Raw genomic sequence first — 17,826 nt, forward strand, 5'->3', positions numbered from 1 at the left:
TACTAATCAGGTCATGCAGTCATATCAGTTATAACTAGGATTCTAGACTAGACTGTCATATCAACTCTACTCTTTCTAGGTGGGTTACCAGGAATGAGTCAGACCTCCCTTCCCAATAACTCTTCAACTTTGCCTAATATCTTTAACTTATCTGTGCCTTGGTTTCCTTATCTGCCAAATAAGGAGAGCATCGTGTGTGCTTAATAGGTTGTGGCAAGAATAAAAAATGTCAGCGGTATACACTGATACTTGGCATAAAGTGAATACCAAACACTAGCTATTATTAAATTTCTGATCTTTGTATTTTAATTTTTATTTATTTATTTGTGTGTGTGTGCTATGGCATAAGAGTAGAGGTCAGAGGACAATGTGTGAGAGTCACCCATCTCCCTCCACCATGTTGGTTCTGAGGTTGAATTCAGGTCATCAGGCTTGGCAGCAGGTGCTTTCACCCGCTGAGCCATCTCACCAGCCAGCCCTTCACATTATTTCCTTAAGTGCTATTATTAGACACTGGCTATGTTCTCTGACTGCAATACAGAGCTGGTGCATCATTACATAGACCTGTGCCTTGCTTTCATTATCTACAAAATGGAGACATAGTGCCATCCATGACATACAGCTGGTAGGAAAAGCTTAGAAATGACTAATATTATATCACCTAGGAAACTTGAAATTCGGGAAAAGATGAAGAATTAGCTGGCTTACTCCACGCTTAAACAATGGCCATATAGTTACAGTATAAATGAAAAACAGTAAGCTTGGCATAGTGGTTCATACCTATAATCCCAGCACTTGGGGTGAGAGAATCAGAATTTTAAGGCCAGCCTTAGCTAGGCCTAGTGTTCAAGGTTAGCTCTACATTAAACCTGTTTCAAAGAATTTTTTTAAAAATAAAATACAGTTATGGCATAAAAGGGCAAAAGCTGTCTAGCTTGGTTGAACTGTTTAGAAGATCCCTTTACTTTCCATCCTCACACTGTTTAACTGAATTTCTGTTAGTTAACCAGCATGTGTCTCCCTGCTGGCCTCAGATACACCTTGCCTTTGAGAGTACAGTTCTTCACCCACTATGCCTTCAAAACAGACACTATTTCCAAATGGTATTCTTTCCATTGTTTCCTGAGAGTTCAGAGCACCAGGCCACATGCTGAGCTCTGTAAACTAAGGGAATGTCTTCTCCTGTCAACCCAAGCTCCCCTTTTATACAGTCACCCCTCCAAGACCACTCACCTACAGGCCATGAGCACTGTCTTATGGGCTCTGAACTGCTCACGGCTAACCACAATGACAACATCAGTCAAAATGTCCCGACTCCGGAGGCGATTAAGGTTAAGAAGAACATCACTGGCATGGCGGGTGAACTGGATACAGCTGTCAGCCGGTGAGGCCATGTTGTCTTCGCCTAAACAGAAGTTAAACTCCAATTAGTCCTCGAGAACCCCACTGCTTACCAAGAGTACCAAACAGATAGCTTAGCATGCTAAGGAATAGAATGCAACTCAGGTGTCTAGTGGACAATTCATAGCCCGTCTCTGGGCATTACTATTCATAGCTATCAAATGGGGAGAATAAAAGCTAGGGTAGAAAGCTCTTTAGGGGAAAGGGGAAGGGAAGGACTGTTAAGTGTTTTTCCCACATACTAAAGACTCTGCCAAGCATTGAGAGGCAGCGAGTATGTTGCAATGGAGAAAACCACTCTTGGAGAGTTACCCAGTTCGCCTTGCCTTTCACCAACTCTGTGACTTGGAGTGTGCTGTTACTGTTTCTGGGCTTTGGTTCTCCAAAACAGGAACAGCAATACCTATGTGGTATTTAAAATTAGAAATATGTGCCTAGACCATAACAGATTCTTTAAAAAAGAAGGGGGGGGTGCAGCTATTTTTATCAGTATGTCATTTCATTACCCATCCCATGCTCTGGGTTTGTGAGTTGTTTTGTTCAATAGTTTGAATACTTAGCACTAACACACACTGGCATAGTAGGTGACCAGGTTAGCCTGAACTAAGAACGAATAAGGAGACGAATGAATGATGCCATGCAACAGTATTAAGTCTGTTGGTACAGGGGCAAGGGGGTGAGGCTTCAGATCAGTATGGAGAGAATTCATTATCCTTTGTTTATTGAGTGAAAGGTGGCAAGCTTTAACCCCCCCAAAAAAACAAAACAAACAAACAAATAAAAAACATGCATGGATAAAATTCAAACAAAATAATTCATCTACAAATCTTATAGCATACAATTCAATTTACTCACCCAATGCCTTGCTGAATTCACAGTCCAAAATTTTGCTTTAAAACTGCAGAGAGGAGAGCAAACAGAGATTGACTAAATGAGTGTAAGATTGTCCACTCCGGTCTTATTTTAGGACACACGTAGTTAGCTTTGCTTTGATAGCTGCAGCCTGCCAGCTGGTGCGGTTTTCCCACAAGCTAGCAAACATATTCCATCTCGGTGCTTATAGAAACAACAGGCACTCAAAGCCATTTGGTGACAATGCCTTATCCTTAGTTCTGGGAATACCATTGCATACATTAATTACCTATAGCTGTATACATTTATTTCCTTTCACAGGATAAAAAACAATATACATCCAAAGGCCATTTGAGTTTATGGGAAACAAAAAAAAATAAGTAGTTCTTTCAATATTAATGATAATGATTCTTCAGGGACCTAAAAATACTGGATGCTATTCAAACCCTTGCTAAAAATACTATCTTTCAAGTCTTAGAATGATTCCACAAGGCTGATAGGGCCAATATCTTTATCCTTACTTCACTGGTGATGAAACTGAGACCCAGGGTTCAAATGACTTGTTGAGCACAAACAGCCAGGCAGTGTCTCCTGGTTCTCTGGAACACTTAAGACCGAATACCCGAGTCTGCAGAATAAAACCTGAGACATCATGTTTGTGCATTCCTTCCGTATCTTTGCCCTCTTTTTCAAAGTTCCCCTTCCCTTTGCTTCCAGGTCTAAAACTAGATAGAGAAATGATCATAGCTTCCAAGTTCGGGCTTCTCCTGGCTGCTGTGTGGGTTAGCTGAGAACTGGCCAGGAAGCCTTAAAGAGCTAATGAAGCATGTATGCTCTCCAAAGTGCTTTCTCCAATGCAAAAATCATGAAGAACATAGGTGCAAGCCTCTCCTTTATGACCAGACATGAGCAAAACAGAGAGATCATCTACTGGAACTATGCTGAAACAGCACAGCCCTCCAGAGTGACTTTCCGGGTGAAGGAGCCTAAGGCCAGCGAGGTCATGTTGGGCCACATAGATAGTTGATGGCCTGGCCCTAGGTCTTCTGGCTCAGATTCCTGTCCTCTTTCCAAGTCAGCCTACGTGCTGGAGAACACACAGGACAGCAGCACCCTGAGGTGGATGACTCTCAGTTTTATGCTCATTCCCCCACACAAGCTTTGCCCCATTCCACAGGGCTGAGACTAACCAAAGGAGCGCTCTAAATAGAGGTTTCCTGGGTACTGCAACTACTCATATTTCTGTGGTCCCAAGTGCCAGTCAACCAATCTCATCAACTTCAAAGTTAATACGTGTGTGTGAGTGAGTGGTTCTAGGGTAGGCAATGGGGGAAGAGAGAGGAAAAGACCAAAGAACCGATTTCTCCCTGCACCGATCCTAACTCTGAGTGAGTACACAGATTCCACTTGATCCTCATCCAAGTTCAACGAACTCTCTTTTGCAAATAGATGCTGCAGACACGTGAAGTTTATTTACTAACTTTCTCCTGCTCCCCCGTGAAAGAGATCCACAAACCCTTCTGGAATACGTGGGCTGAGCATCAACCACCAGCTCACTTGTGGATTCCAGTCACAGACTTTTGGAACCACAGGAAGCCCAGATTTGCCATTTCACCATGACAAGTGGCAATGACTCACTCCAGATGAGGACCTACCCAAGCAAACAAAAAGGCAGCTCTGCTGTGTCCTCTGTCAGACCGGCCTTGGGCTTTTTACCCTCAGCCTGTCTCCTTCTACAAAGCACAGGCAAGGACAAGGGCAGCCCGTGTCCTGTGGAGTCAGTCACTCCTCAATAAGGATTTACTTCTCTGGAAGCCAATTGTTCTCAGTGGGTCTCACCACAACTCCCCACAGTGAGGGCTAACATTCATTCAGAATGCCACCTCCCTCCAGATTGTTTGTTTTACAAATCACTCAGTCCCTTCTCACCCACCATTGTACTGTGTCTTTATAATGTCCAGGATTCACTAGGAATGACACTGAGGCTCCCAAAACAAAGAATAAGCCCTTGCCTAAGGTCTCAAAACCATTCTCCAACAATGTTCTATGCAAGCAACAGCAAGGAGAACTGAATCACAACTGGATCCCCCCTCTAACTCCCAGCCCAACTTGGATCCTTTCCCTCCCTGGGCCATTTCCCCCTGCACATTCAATGAGACAGTCACTAAAGGACTTTCCAGTGGAGGGGGAAGGGAGAGAGAGAGAGAGAGAGACAGACAGACAGACAGACAGACAGACAGAGAGAGAGAGAGAGAGAGAGAGAGAGAGAGAGAGAGAGAGAGAGAGAGGGAGAGAGGGAGGGAGAGAGGGAGAGAGGAAGAGCTAGCCAAGGAGCCACTGCAAAAGACTCCATCCTTTTTTCTCTTCCCTTCTGGGCAGGGGTGACACTAGGCAGGCAGCCTCACTCCTAGCCTGCTCATACACACCAGCACAAACCCCAACCCCGCCACCGCCACCTGGCAAGCCTGCGCAGAATCGCTCACCGTACCTAGCTGTACCTGTCTTCCTGGGACCGCCCACCCCCTGGCGATCGGCTGGCACCAGTCAGTGCCCATCTGCCTGGAAGCCCGGGAAGGTGCGGCCAGGACCGGTTGGTAGGATTGTAACGGCCCTTAATTTGGTTACATTCAAATAAATATTTTCGTGCACGTCGGTATTGCGTGCGTCTCTCTCTCTCTCTCTCTCTCTCTCTCTCTCTCTCTCTCTCTCTCTCTCTCTCTCTCTCTCTCTCTCTCTCTCTCTCTCTCTCTCTCTCTCTCTCTCTCTCTCTCTCTCTCTCTCTCTCTCTCTCTCTCTCTCTCTCTCTCTCTGTTACTCTGTCAAAGCCAGGGGGCCACAAGGGGAATGGCACAGCCCTCTCATTCCCGGAACATAGTCGACCTCAGCTCTGAGGATTTCATAGAACACTCCTGCCCAGCGCGGGCTCCAACGAGAAGTAACTTTCCAGGAAGCCGCGGCCTGACAGCCCAGTCCGGGTTTGCTGGCTGTGCAGCGCTGGCCAGGGACAGAGCACCCTTTCCCCTAAATCCGCCTTCCACACAGGTTCCAACTTTCAGGTCCGAGTTCACCTAGTCCCCACCCCTGCCCCCAGCAAGCTAAAAGCCGCAGATTGTGGAACCCAAGAGTATGGAGATAGTCCGAGGCTCGCTTCATGATTTCCAATTTGCCCCATTCTGGCAACTGGCTGAGCTGTCCTTGTTTGTCTTAGGGTTTTGATGTTATTACTTGAGGTTTCTTTTGGTCTTCTTGTTTGCTACCTCTTTCCCTGCTTTAGAAGGGAATGAGTAGGTAAGAAGTCAAGGTAAAAAAGATGGAGTCCCTGGGACTAAGGATCCCACCCTTCCAGACCTGGCCGAATGGGGAGAAAACTAAACCTGAAAGAAAACTGAGCTGAAACCCCTTCCGCCTACGTTGGCAAGAAAGGGGAGGTTTCCGCCCAGCCTCTTTAGAGTCAGAGCTACCAGGCTGAAGCCAGACAGGCTCTGGGATTTCAGAATCTTATTTTCCTGAAACCGTAGAGACTGCAGTGCAGGCTCTGATATGCGGCAGCGTTGCCTCGCCTTCCCCCTGTGGCCACCCACTAAGTGCTCTGGGTCGCCTTGTTTCTTGGGGAGGAATCTACACAATCCTGGTCCAGTCCTTAAAGTAACGGGTTGTATCTCTGCACCGCACATCCTTTCGGTAGCAGAGGCAGGGTCAGGCTCGCACCCCAAGATGGGTTCTCTCTGGTCTTAAGATCCTGTTTCCTCGTCCTTCGCCCTGGGAATTTTATATGGGACAGCAGTGAGTGTCTGAGGAGTCCCTGCACTTATTGAAGTGCCATCACAATAGTGCATTTACCTCGGACTGACGCTAGAGGGAACCCTCCATCAAGGTTTGAAACCACAACGGTCTGCTCACCCCGCCCCTCCTTCCCATTGACCTAGTTTGGCCAGTGTCTGGATTTGGAGAACGTCTTTCCACTCCTCTCTATCCAGGATGGTTGTTAGATTATTGGTAATCTAATAACTCCAATAGCGCACCGAAGAATCTAAAGAGGACTCTAAAAGTGTCTAGGGACAAGAAGTTTGACTAAAGGCGGGGTGGGGGTGGGGGGAGGCTGACACGTTGAAACCTGCCTCTGGGCTCCAGCAGAAGCGCTTTTTCTCAACAGGGAGCTCAGGTCTAGCCACCTGGTTCTGGCGATAATGGATAGACTCAAAGTGTAGCTTCTGTACTGGAGTCAAGGAAGGACAATACTGGTGCTTTTGCCTCTGGGCGACGGTGACACTAAAAATCAGAAGAGATGTTGGTCGTGTGTTGGCCTTCTCAGCTGCGTGAGCTAACTAGAGGACTTTATGTCCTGACTTTCATTTCTGTTACATGTCCTGCCTCAGAACTCTCGTAAGACCGCAAACTTCGAGGAAATAAAGTAAAATAAAGGTATGTGTTTTATCATCAAGGTTTGAAGAGCTGAACGGACGCTCCGTGAGCCTGGCGGAGACAGCCTCCAGAAGTCTGCAGACAATGCCAGCAAACCATGTCCTTCAGCAGAGATCCCTTCCCCAATCCTGACTGAACTGGGATCGGTCTTGGGTTGAGGGTGAGGGATACTGTGGGGCAGGAGAGGCACGATTTCCCCAAGCAAACAATGCCTTTTAAAATTCGATCTAGAAAGAAGTCAGCCAAGGTCTTTATTCACGTTAATGAAGATGGAAGGCACTAACTGTCCTTGGAAAACGATGAGTCAAACTTGACCGCGCTTCAGACACGTCCCCAGATTCGTTTCCAACCGGAACAGAGGCGCATTTCTCCGCGCGGCGGCCTGGGACAACTCCCGCAGTGATAGAGGATGAACTGGATTCCACCCTGCCCGGGAGGGGGAAGACAGCTGTGTCTCTGCGGTGAGGACTCAGGCCGCCGCTAGAGGTCGCCCGCGCGTTAATGCAAGCGGGCCATCTCAGTTAAGAGCTTCGAGAAGTAACTTAAGAGATGGAGCACAGATTCGCAAAGAATAGTGCTCTGTTTATTCACAACCCCCTCTGTCTCTGTCTCACTGTCTCTCTCTGTCACTGTCTCTCTCTCCTCTTCCCTGCTTTCTATCCAGAATAAACGGATGGAAAGAGAGTCCGGAGGTCAAGCTTGCAGACAGCTGGTGTATATCCCCAAACTACATTAAGTAGTCCCCGGACACCTAACCCTCAGTACAAGTAAGTGCTACAGCTTTGAAACGCCTCACCTCCTCAGCACCTCTGTAATCTTTCCATGTCTACACTAAACATCAGTAGGGAATGGTTTCCAATGTGCTCTGGAGACTCCAGTGACCTAAGGTTAAACTGTCCCCCATGAACTGGGATAAACTCTCTTAATGAATTCTCTGGAATTCAGAAACTTACTGTTTGGACTAATTCCACAACAGTTAAGACGTGGTTCAAACCCTAAAGATCCCAAGCGTTTCGGGTATCATCTTTCTGCTACCAACTTTCTCTGTGGAGAGGCCACAGATGTCCTCAGTGACAGTACCGCTCCTTAGTTGAGATAGATACTTAAGGCTGAGCGATTGTAGATGTGGATGGCGTGAGCATATGGCTTTCATCTGTCCTGTCAAAACTCTGGAAGTCAAATGCCATCCTCATTGGAGAATGGCCTTCTCCGTCAGCCCTGGCACCTGACCACCACTCCGAGCAGGAAGCTTGACCATAACCTACCACTAGGTGGCAGGCTAAGTCCATTCAAGAATCACCCTGTTAGCATAGCCTTCCACACACACTACCCATCACCAGAGGCTTTTTGTCTGAATCTTGGGGGCGGGGGCTTCCAAAACTGAAGTCGGAAAACATTTAGTTGAGCAGATGTAACTCCGTGCTTCCGGCGCTCGTGTCTCCTAGCTAACACCGAACCGTTTCGGGAGCTGCTTTCGGGTACTAGTTAGTTATTTGTTCCCCTCCTCCCCTCCTCGAAACTGGCTACATTCACTTAAGTACTAGAGAAATTCTTGCAAAGAAAAGGGGAGAAGGGGGAGGGAGCGCGCGAGAGAGAGACAGACAGAGACAGAGAGAGAGAGACTGAGAGGCAAAGATCGGGAATAAGCTCGCGAAGAAAGGAAGGAGAAACCGGAGTTAAGACCTTGACCCACTGAGCAAAGCAGGGGGAGGGGAACCGAACCGAACATATTCTTGGGGGGATGCTATTGGTCTGGAAATGGTAAGCAGGGAGAGTCGGAAGGAGAGAAAAGAAGCCAGCCAGCAGGGCCACTGTGCAGAGCCCTCACGCGTCGCTAAGGTCCCACTTGTTGCACAGTGTAGGAAACTGGCACGCGCCAAACAGCTTTGACTCCCACATGGCTGCAGCCCAGTCTACCGCTGCTACCTGCGGTCCACAAACCTCTCTCCACCACCCCGACACACGCCACCACAGCCCCCAGGGAAACTACAGCACTTTCAGTCCCACGGTTTTTCACCCCAAAGCATTACTTTTCTCAAAGGCAGACTTCAGGTACCCTGAGCAGTCAAGTCCAAGGGAGAAAATAGCTACAGCTACATCAGCCCAGAGAAGTTGCTGCCAAGAGCAGACCATATCCCACCCCTGCAAGGTGTCCCTTAAATTATGAGAAGAACATCTCCTATCGTGACACCGTGCTTGTTTGGAAAACAACGAGTTTCTATCCTATAAGAGATTAATTGTATTCACTTTAAAGGTTTTATCTCTGAAAATTTTTGAAAATCTCTCAGAGGGAGTTGGGACCACAAGCCTAATTACTGTCATTTCACAATTTTTCAAATATTTGGCTTTTAACAACAGTTTCGCCCACCAACGGGTGGCGCTGCCGCACCGCCTCCCCTGAAACTTAAGTTTTTTTCACAACAGAGTGGGATATCCCCAGCAGGGGACAGAGGGAAGGAAGGATTTTGACATCTAGTCATGGCATTTACTCAACCCATAACTGGAACTCCTCCTCCGGGGCTCACTAAACGACAACTTAGAAATCTAGGATGCCATTCCTGACCACCAAGCCCAGAATAAATTAGTCTTTTCAAGAAAATACTGCTGAGGAGAGGAACAGGGTAATTAGTGAACGCACTCTTCTCCTGGCTGTCTCTCCTCCACTCACTGAGTTGTTGTGAACAGCATCCAGACTTATTGTCGGTACCAAACAGACCCTTAAAATCACTCAGCGCCTGAAAGTATTAGAAAAGAAGTTCTTCCAAATAGGATACTGGAAACTTCTATTTATAAACGGGGGGGGGGAGGGGTTGGGGATGAGTTGTCCATCTACAGGTTTCTATTTTGGCCCCAGGATCAACTGCAGTCATTTTAGCAGGAAAAATGTCCATCTCCTGGTGTTTTCTCTCCATTTCCTCTTCTCCCGGGGACAAATATCTTTCCTTCTTACTAAAATCGGGATATAAAGAAGAATGTGATTTCACCTCACTCTTTTGAGCTCATGTTTGCAACCTCCAGGAACAGCGTGTGGAATGGGGCCAGATGAACTTCAGCTTGGGCTGCAGATTTACGAGGTCCTGCTCAAGTGCCAAAGGCTCTTGATAGTAAATAGTGAGCAAAATAGATTCCTGTCTCCGAATGGGTCATGCTGCCCCCTCCCCTATTTTCAAGCTATTTATTAAAACCACACGCAACACCTCGCAAAGAAAAAGGGAAACCAGAGAATTGCAGAGGAAGCCAGCGGCGTAGCTCAGGGCCACAAACTGTATTTCTAAACCGTCCTTTCTGAGGGTCCCTCTCTCTCGCCCCCCCCCCTTCTTTCTTTTCTTATTTTATTTTTATGGATAGTAATGCATCCACTGACATAGCAATATTTTCCTCCTGGAAACTATACAGTGTTTGAAAAAAAAAAGACAAAGATAAAAATCACTTTTTTAGGGGGTGGAATGTGATGCTTGTCTCTACTGCTTGTAACAGCTCCAGAGGTCCAGCCCCGGGTTTGCGGTAATTTCTCACTATCCCTAGCACCAACACTCAATCTCTAAGGGAGAGAGTACAACACAGAGGTTATTTATTTTACTCTTCTTTTTTTAAATGTTGGTTGGTGGTGTTTTTTGGTTTTTTTTGTTTGTTTGTTTGTTTTTTGTTTTTTTTTTCATGGAGGAGTTTTAAAACTCATTTTTTGCAAGACTAGTTCCATTTTCGCCAGGGTTCCAATAACACGGTATTATAAAGGCAACGCAACCCACAGTTCTCAAGACATTTAACGTTCACCCTTTCCGGCAGCTTTGGCCTCTAGCCCCTCTGCCCCCCAAGCAGCCGATTTCCTAGGTTCCAACTCCCAACCCACTCCCGGTCCGGGCCGCCGCCGCTGCTTTCCCCCATTCCTACTCCCTCGAGGAGAGCCACAGGTTGCAAATCCAACCAACCTCGCAATCTGTTTTTGCAAAATCACTCACAAAGACCTCCCTCCCGCACCCTCTTCTCCCGTCTGGGGTCCCCCAGTCAGAGTCACAAAGTGCCCTTCTTCCCTCCCCTGGCCTTTCACATCAGGAACGCGGGCTGCGGCTCTCTTTTAATTCCTTCGCCCAAAAGAAGGACCTTGGGGATCTGAAGCCTGGAATCCGCTATACCCAGGCCCATAGCTGCCTTTTTACACAGCTTGCACCAAGGGGGAAAAAATGAAATTAAATTCAGGGAAGGGAAGGGAACTACCGCTGAGAGCCAACACAGTCACGCAGCACCCAAAATACAAACACCACGGCCGCCAGAAATCCCGCCACCTCCCCGGAGCTCTGGGCTGGTTGGCCAAGATCCCCCGGGTCCCGCACGCTAAAAGCGCCGCAGGTGCAAAAAAACAAAACAAAACAAAACAAAAAAACCGCGCACCCCTTTCCCGTCCACCCCACCAAATCCCTGTCCCGCCTTCGAGCCTCCTTCCTCAGGCTGGGCAGACCGAGCGCACCCGGGTTCCCGACTGCATCGACTCACAACCAAGAAAGAATAATTTTCAAAGTATTCAACATCCCCGCCCCCCCCCCCGTGCAAGCGAAGCCTCCCCAAAACACTCTTGTCTCTCCTTGGGAAGATCACGGCTCTCAAAGGAAACTGCAGACACGCTACTTCATCTGGCTTTATGACCAAAAAGAAAAGGGAAAATAAAACAACCAGCCGAGGAGTTGGCTTGCATTCCCCCCCAAGCCGACTCCCGGCTCGGCTGCAAGGCAAGGGACTGTGCGGAGCCGGGGCCGGTGGCTGGCCGCCAACGCGGGCACCGGGAGAACTGAGCGGGGAGGGAGGCAGCGGCGGGGAAGGCAGTTTGCAAGCGAGCAGAGAAAGCAAGCCAAGCCGCGCGAAGCCGGCGGGGCCGCCGCGGTCCGCCCTCCCAGGCCGCGCAGCACAGCGCCCGCCGCCCCGCGCCCCAGCGTCTCCAAACACCGAAACAACACCGGGCAAGGCGGCACAGCCTCCCCGAGGCAGCCGAGGCGCTCCAAGACAGAAAAAAAAAAAAAGAAAAAGAAAAAAGAAAAAGAAAAAGAAAAAAAAAAAAGAAGAAGAATACGTATGCGTAAAGCTAGATCCTACAGTGGGAGAGACGTGGGGCTGATCTTCAGCATTTATTTTAACACCTGACAGCTAGAATCAATAAATAGATACATTTATATCAATAGATACACATAGGAAACTTGGAGCCAAAGCATTTGGCAAAAGCGGAAAAAAAAGAATTAAAAGGTAAAATCATGATCATGAGCAGCGGCGGCGGCAGCGGCACCAGCGGCAACAGCGGCGGCGGCGGCAGCGGCAGCGGCGGCGGCAGCAACAGCAATAATCACCTGGTGTCCGGCCTTTCCTAGAAACTTCTTGCATCACCACTTCTAAGAACCCCAGTTCTAAGAATCAACAGAGCTCAATTCTCGGAATTTGAGCTGCGGGCTTTACCACTGCTCCGCAGCAGGGGAGGACTCGGTGACGGCGGCGAGCGCCGCGGCGCCCTCCTCGCCGGCACACGGCCTCGGAGCCCCGCCGCTGGCCACCATCCGATGTCGACCGAGCTCCCCTCAGCACCGCCGCCCGGAACACCGAGGGTCCCGCGACGGGCGAGCGCGACTAGCAGGCGACCCTCCCTGCCCCTGGCCGCCGATGGAACGGCCCGCTCCGCCGCCGTCACGTGGGCTCCTCCTCCGTGACGTCGCCGTCTTCGCTGTAGCAAAGCTCGGCCTCTGGAATTCTGAGAACTAATTTGCTATTCGGTGACATAAGAGGGGGAGTGCGCTTCGCTTTCCCGGGGTCTGGGGCTAATTCTTCTTCTCCTACCCATAAACTCGGCTCCTCGAGCTAAAAACACAAAAGGGAGAGATTTGAGCCGTTGGAACAAGTATGTTAGGAGGCAGGTTTAGAGAGGCGAGTCAAAGAAAGCAATAAATGCCACAGCTCCTTCCAGCTAGAATATTAGGCACCACGAGAAAAATATTTGCCAAGCAGTTTTCGGTGGGTTCATTTGTTTTCTTTTTATTTGGGACAAAGTGTGTGTGTGGGAGGGGTGAGGGTTTTTTATTTTCCTTTTGGGGTGATGGCTTGGGATTGCTTTTTGGTTGTACTTTGATGATTTAGAGGGTTTTTTGCTTCTGATTTTTGCCTTTGCAAGTTTGTGGTGTTATGTAAATCGTAGGAGCCGTCATCCGTTGTTTTTATTGTCTCTGTGTTCTTTTCTTTCCCTTTTGAATCGCTCAGGCATTTAAAATATGCATTATTTCAAACCTAATGCCATTGACAGAAGCTTACATTTTTTGACGACATTTGACAACCTCAACCTCCACTCCCCGCCCCTCAACCCGCCCCCCCAACACACACACACACACACACACACACACACACCACCCATGTGCAGTTTCTCTTTTCTCTTGGACTTTTACTGAAGGAGGCTTTCCTTCACTTGAAAGAGATGTGTAAAAGGATTTGGTTTGGTTTGTTTCTTTTCAGGACAGCAAGTGGTGGGTTTACTTTTTCTGTTACTGTTGACTCTTAGGGAATTTCTTGATCTTAGAAATGTGGTGGTGGTGGGGGGTACATGTTTTCTTGACTGCTACAAGCTTCTCTGAAGCCAAATACATGCTTGTGTTCTGCCTTTTCTTAAGGTCTTGGACATATTTTTCCTAACCCCCACCCCACCCCACCCCCGGTTCGTTTCAAGGTCGTTGGGGGGAAAAAAATCTCTTCAGTATGTGTTGCAGGGATCAGCCTGAGGGAATTCTGAAGGCCTGGCTGCCAGGATCACAGATACTGCGCGTATTGAGAACAAGCTGTGCTACAACTAGGCGCACTGCACGCAGCCGGGTCCTCTGGGCTCTGGAAGCTCTGGAGCAGAGCTGACAGGAGGGTGTGTGTGTGTGTGTGTGTGTGTGTGTGTGTGTGTGTGTAGATCTTTCTTTCCCTTCTTTCTTCTTTTATTTTAGAAGGCAAATGCAGGGCAGAATCTTTTTACTGTGGGCCCTGATTTGTTTGTTCATAGCTGCCAGTTTCCCTCTTTAAATGTTGGTTGGGGCTTTTCGCCCTCCTACTCATTGCTGAATGAGGGAGACTCTTGTTTCTCTTATGTCTGTCTCTTGGAAGACGGGTGTGAAGGGAGAATTATATTCGGATTCTTTAAGAATTAACCCAAAGTGTTTGGAGCAAAAGAGGCTTTCAAAGGTCAGGCTGTTCTGGGCTTTAGCTGTGAAAGTCCTTCAAGAGGCTCATTAAATCACGGATGGGTTCTGAAAGGTTCTGCATAATGTCTTCACATATTAATTTCTAAAGAATATCTGGGGACCACAACCCCAAATGTGGGCTTAAGAATAAGGATGTGAGCAGAGCCCTGCCACTGCTGAATTTTTGGCTTTCGGGGGAGTCTCTGTCCCCTGAAAGGACCTATAAGAAGTTTCAGCTATGTTGTTAGAGCAACACCACCACCGCAAAGGTCACATGTCACAGGTTTTAGAACTGAGAGAGTCCAAAGGAGCTGATTGTTTTCCCCAGTGGTTGGAACTTACAAAATCCATTGTCTGTCCCTGGGAAATCTGAAAGTTTAACACGTATTGGCAGATGGATAACTGCAGTCCGGGTGGAAAAGACAGTTATGAAAGATTTTTTTTATGAGGAATATACATAGGCCTAATCCTACCACTGTCGTGGAAATGAAAGTTGTACTTCCAAGACACATGACTTTGTCAAATGGGTCCACGCGGCTGGGAAGCAAGGGTAGCTGCTTTTGATTTTTTGTATTTAGACTCTCCATTCCCTCTCATTTTAGGGTATTAAATAAATCACATTGGACCAAAATGGCATCCCAATTTGGCTGAAGCGGTTTTCTTTGTGTAGCTAGCTATCTACCTTTTCCTGGCAGTCAGTACTTTGCGTTTCTCAATTCCTGTAGCTTTGCAACAGTAATTGTATGGTTTTTGCCGTATCGTTGTTCCTATAAATAGAATTACTTTTATTTATTTATTTTTGATTATTTTTCTCGTCGAAGTGGCCTCATGCCTTGTCCCCCGACTCCTACCCCCAAGCCTTAAGCACTCACACATCTTGTCCATCTAGTGTTTCCTTTGCCACTCCACGCTTAGCCCCATGGGGGCGCTGCAGAGCAAAGGGAAATGTGCTCCCTCAGGCGGTAGAGCCAGCCAGAGTGGGGGCTGGGAAGGAATTTACCCTTCTCATACCTCAAGCCCGCTTTGATTCTCTCAAGAGTTTCCGGAGCTAGAGCCCACCAGGCCTGCTTATAGGTAATTATTCCATCACCAGAGTCCTTACATCCTCCCTGGGACCGTGTGCCAGAGTCTGTATTACTGTGCTGGGGTTTTGTTGTTTGTTTTTGTTTTTTATCCTCTCTCTGTCTGTTTCTTAACCCCTACCCCGCCCCCCCCCATCAAAGTGTTGATGTTGGAAGAAATTGACCAGAACGGAAGGAGGCATCTACTTTTTCGGAGCTTCTTTTCTCTCTACTGAATGAATGTTGAGGAAAATTGTGCGCTCGCCGTTCAATTTCTTCAAGTCCTGGGAAAGTAACTTTATCAAGTTTTATACCAATGTATTCTCTTCCTGCATGTCCTTCCTTCTGTCATTATTGGTCTTTCCCTAGCGCTTCCAGCTATGTGAGCTCCCTTAATTCTACAGTGCTATCTATTATTGGGCTTAAAAAAAAAAAAGACGAATATATTCAGATTCCCTTAAATTATCCTTATGGAGCTCACACGAGTAATTCCATGCCCCGGGTCCCAAGAATTATGTCTGCAGCCTTGAGAACACTGTATCAACTAATGCCATGATTTAATGAGTCCTGATTGCTAATACTGAGAATAGAGAGCCAGGCCAGCTTCCATGCTGACCCATGGACTCAGCATAGGAATGGGTTCCTGAGCACAGCTGCTGGATAAATATAAGCTTTATTACAAAATAAAATATCCCAGTACTAATATTACATGTCTTTAAACGATGGAACACATTTCACACCCAGTTCCCTTCACAAAACCTTTCCCACAATTCAGACATATTTGAAAAGGAACCCAAGGGGGATAAACACTGTTCTGTCCCCTCTCTGTGCAGGCATTGAAGTGTGTCATACCTGTTGGGAGCTTCTGGGACCTCCATCAGTCTCTAAACTGTCCTGTCCCATGGTTGTAGAGTTTAGAACAAGGAGTCTTACAGATCACTCCTCTGGGTCCTTCTTTCCCAAAGCTAGACTGGTCCCATGAAGGGGTATTACTAACCTGGAGTCTGAGTTGAAAACAAGTCTGTGATTTGATGGCCCCATGTCATTTCTGAAGGTCAGGCTGACCGAGGGTCTGGGCTTGGGGTTGTATATCCTGTTTCTTGCAGAGTGGAGGAAAGTAGGACTGTGTTATCCCCCTGTAAACTGTAGCCAGTTCTGAGAACCAACTACAGACCATGTTTGTGGCAATTTGTTTGTTTATTTGGGTTTGGTTATGTGCATAGTCTGGGCTATAGAACTTGACACTACTTTTGAAGAGGCTAGGGAGATGTTTGTTAAAGTTTGCCTTTTTATTCTATTTCAGACCCTTCATTTAGAACAGCTCTAAACAAGCCAGGCAATACCTGTAATTCCAGCACTTGGGAAGGTGGAGGGGAAAGGATTAGTTGTTCAAGGCCATCCTTGGCTGCAGAGTGAGTTGGAGGCCAGCCTGTGCTACATGAGAACTCATCCCTGAAAAACAAACTAAGCAAACAAACTAAAAACCAACCTGATGTAAGCACCGCCTTGTATTATCCTTAGACACAGAAGAAGACCTTTGTGAATTTTAAAGAATAGAGAGGTAGAAGAGTCAAGGAGATTGAGGGAAGAGGAGGAAACTGAGCAAAAATGTAGAGATTTTGAGACAGGAGAGGACAGACGGATCTAGACAGATTCCCAGCTACCATCTTCTGGAGAGGCTACAGCTGAATTTCATTTTCTCTGTCTGCTCAATGCAGGTTAGTTCATTCATTCATTCATTCTTCTTTCTTCTTCTTCTTCTTCTTCTTCTTCTTCTTCTTCTTCTTCTTCTTCTTCTTCTTCTTCTTTCTCCTTCTCCCCCTCCTTCTCCTACTCCCCCTCCTTCTTCTTCACTATCATCATCTACTGCTCTTTAGCAAATCTTTCCAGCTTGACTTAAGAACTTTTCCATCACAGTGCTGATTGTCCGTACTTCCCTCACTTATTTAGACAGCCATGAATATCTGGATTTTAAAATAGAGAAGTGCTGGGACTGGGCACACGCGATCATTTGGTGTTTTGCATTCGATCACTGAGTAGCAAGGTTTTCACTTCCTATGAAACCTTAGCATGAGGAAAAGCGGAAACTGGACTGTCGAGTGAGAGGGATGCAGGGAGGAAGGGACTGGTGTGTTTGTAAACTCAGAGTGGCTAGCCTGCCTACCAGGCTGCTGCTCTCACTACTACCTGAGGCCAGGAGTGGAAAAACTTGATTTACGTGTTGTGCCTGCCTTTTTTCTTCTTCCCCATACCGCCCTCTGTACACCTGACCATGCACAAGCCTATCTGAAGCTGGCATAGTGGCAGGGAAAGCTGGAGAGTGGAAGAATGTGCTGAGGGAGGGAGGGCTGGTACTTTTCCATTCACATCTCCACAGTGGCTTTTCTTGTTTATTTCAGCCTCCGCCCGCAGAAACTTTTTCAGCTGCCTGAAATTCAAGTCATTAAACTGTGTCCCCTGAGGTCAGGCTGCCGAGGCTGGTTGCATGTGCCCTACATGCCAGTGTCTGTGTAGCCTGTGCATACAAAGAACACAAACCTGGCTCAGAGGTACATAGAGTGAGTGAGAAGAAAAGCCTGGGCTGGCTGCCAAAGCTCTTGGTTTCTAATTACAATTCTGCCTGGAACTTTTCACCAGACAAGGGGCAGAGCCCCTGTGAGGACTCAGTTTCCTCGCCTGTGTGAAGGGACAGTAGCCCAGTGACTTGCCGGCTTCCACTTCTGTGGCTCTGTATCTAGACATACCTTTATGTGGCTTTAGAACTGGGGGATGGAAAGGTCTGTTGTGTGTCTGTGTCTGGGGTGGAGCAAGAGGTTAAAATGTAAGCTTCCGAGTAAAGGAAGGCAGTCCTCAAATACTCACCTTATCAATTTTTAACCAGTTGTAGACCAAAGTCTCCGATT

At 47.4% G+C, this 17,826-nt stretch overlaps 2 protein-coding genes across 5 annotated transcripts in view; one reads left to right on the forward strand and one right to left on the reverse strand.

Annotated features, from left to right (window-relative positions):
• Nucleotides 1-17,826, forward strand: part of St6gal1 (ST6 beta-galactoside alpha-2,6-sialyltransferase 1) — a 766,154-nt gene that overhangs the window by 739,568 nt on the left and 8,760 nt on the right. The gene's annotated exons all lie outside the window — the stretch shown is intronic.
• The window catches only part of Bcl6 (BCL6 transcription repressor), a 193,772-nt gene that overhangs the window by 10,097 nt on the left and 165,849 nt on the right, over nucleotides 1-17,826 (reverse strand). Inside the window, exons 1-3 of one of the 4 annotated variants that reach the window (XM_051191223.1) lie at nucleotides 12,009-12,162; nucleotides 2,257-2,299; nucleotides 1,234-1,405 (exon numbers count right to left, since the gene is read on the reverse strand). In XM_051191223.1, the coding sequence (XP_051047180.1) occupies nucleotides 1,234-1,394 (161 nt within the window). In that variant the 5' untranslated portion in view covers nucleotides 1,395-1,405; nucleotides 2,257-2,299; nucleotides 12,009-12,162. Of the gene's footprint in view, nucleotides 1-1,233; nucleotides 1,406-2,256; nucleotides 2,300-3,908; nucleotides 4,017-12,008; nucleotides 12,163-17,826 lie in introns of those variants that run through there. The other 3 variants (XM_051191225.1, XM_051191224.1, XM_051191226.1) reach the window with 3 other exon arrangements.

The sequence above is a fragment of the Phodopus roborovskii genome, unplaced genomic scaffold (genome assembly GCF_943737965.1).
Source record: "Phodopus roborovskii unplaced genomic scaffold, PHOROB, whole genome shotgun sequence".
Lineage (NCBI taxonomy): Eukaryota > Metazoa > Chordata > Mammalia > Rodentia > Cricetidae > Phodopus > Phodopus roborovskii.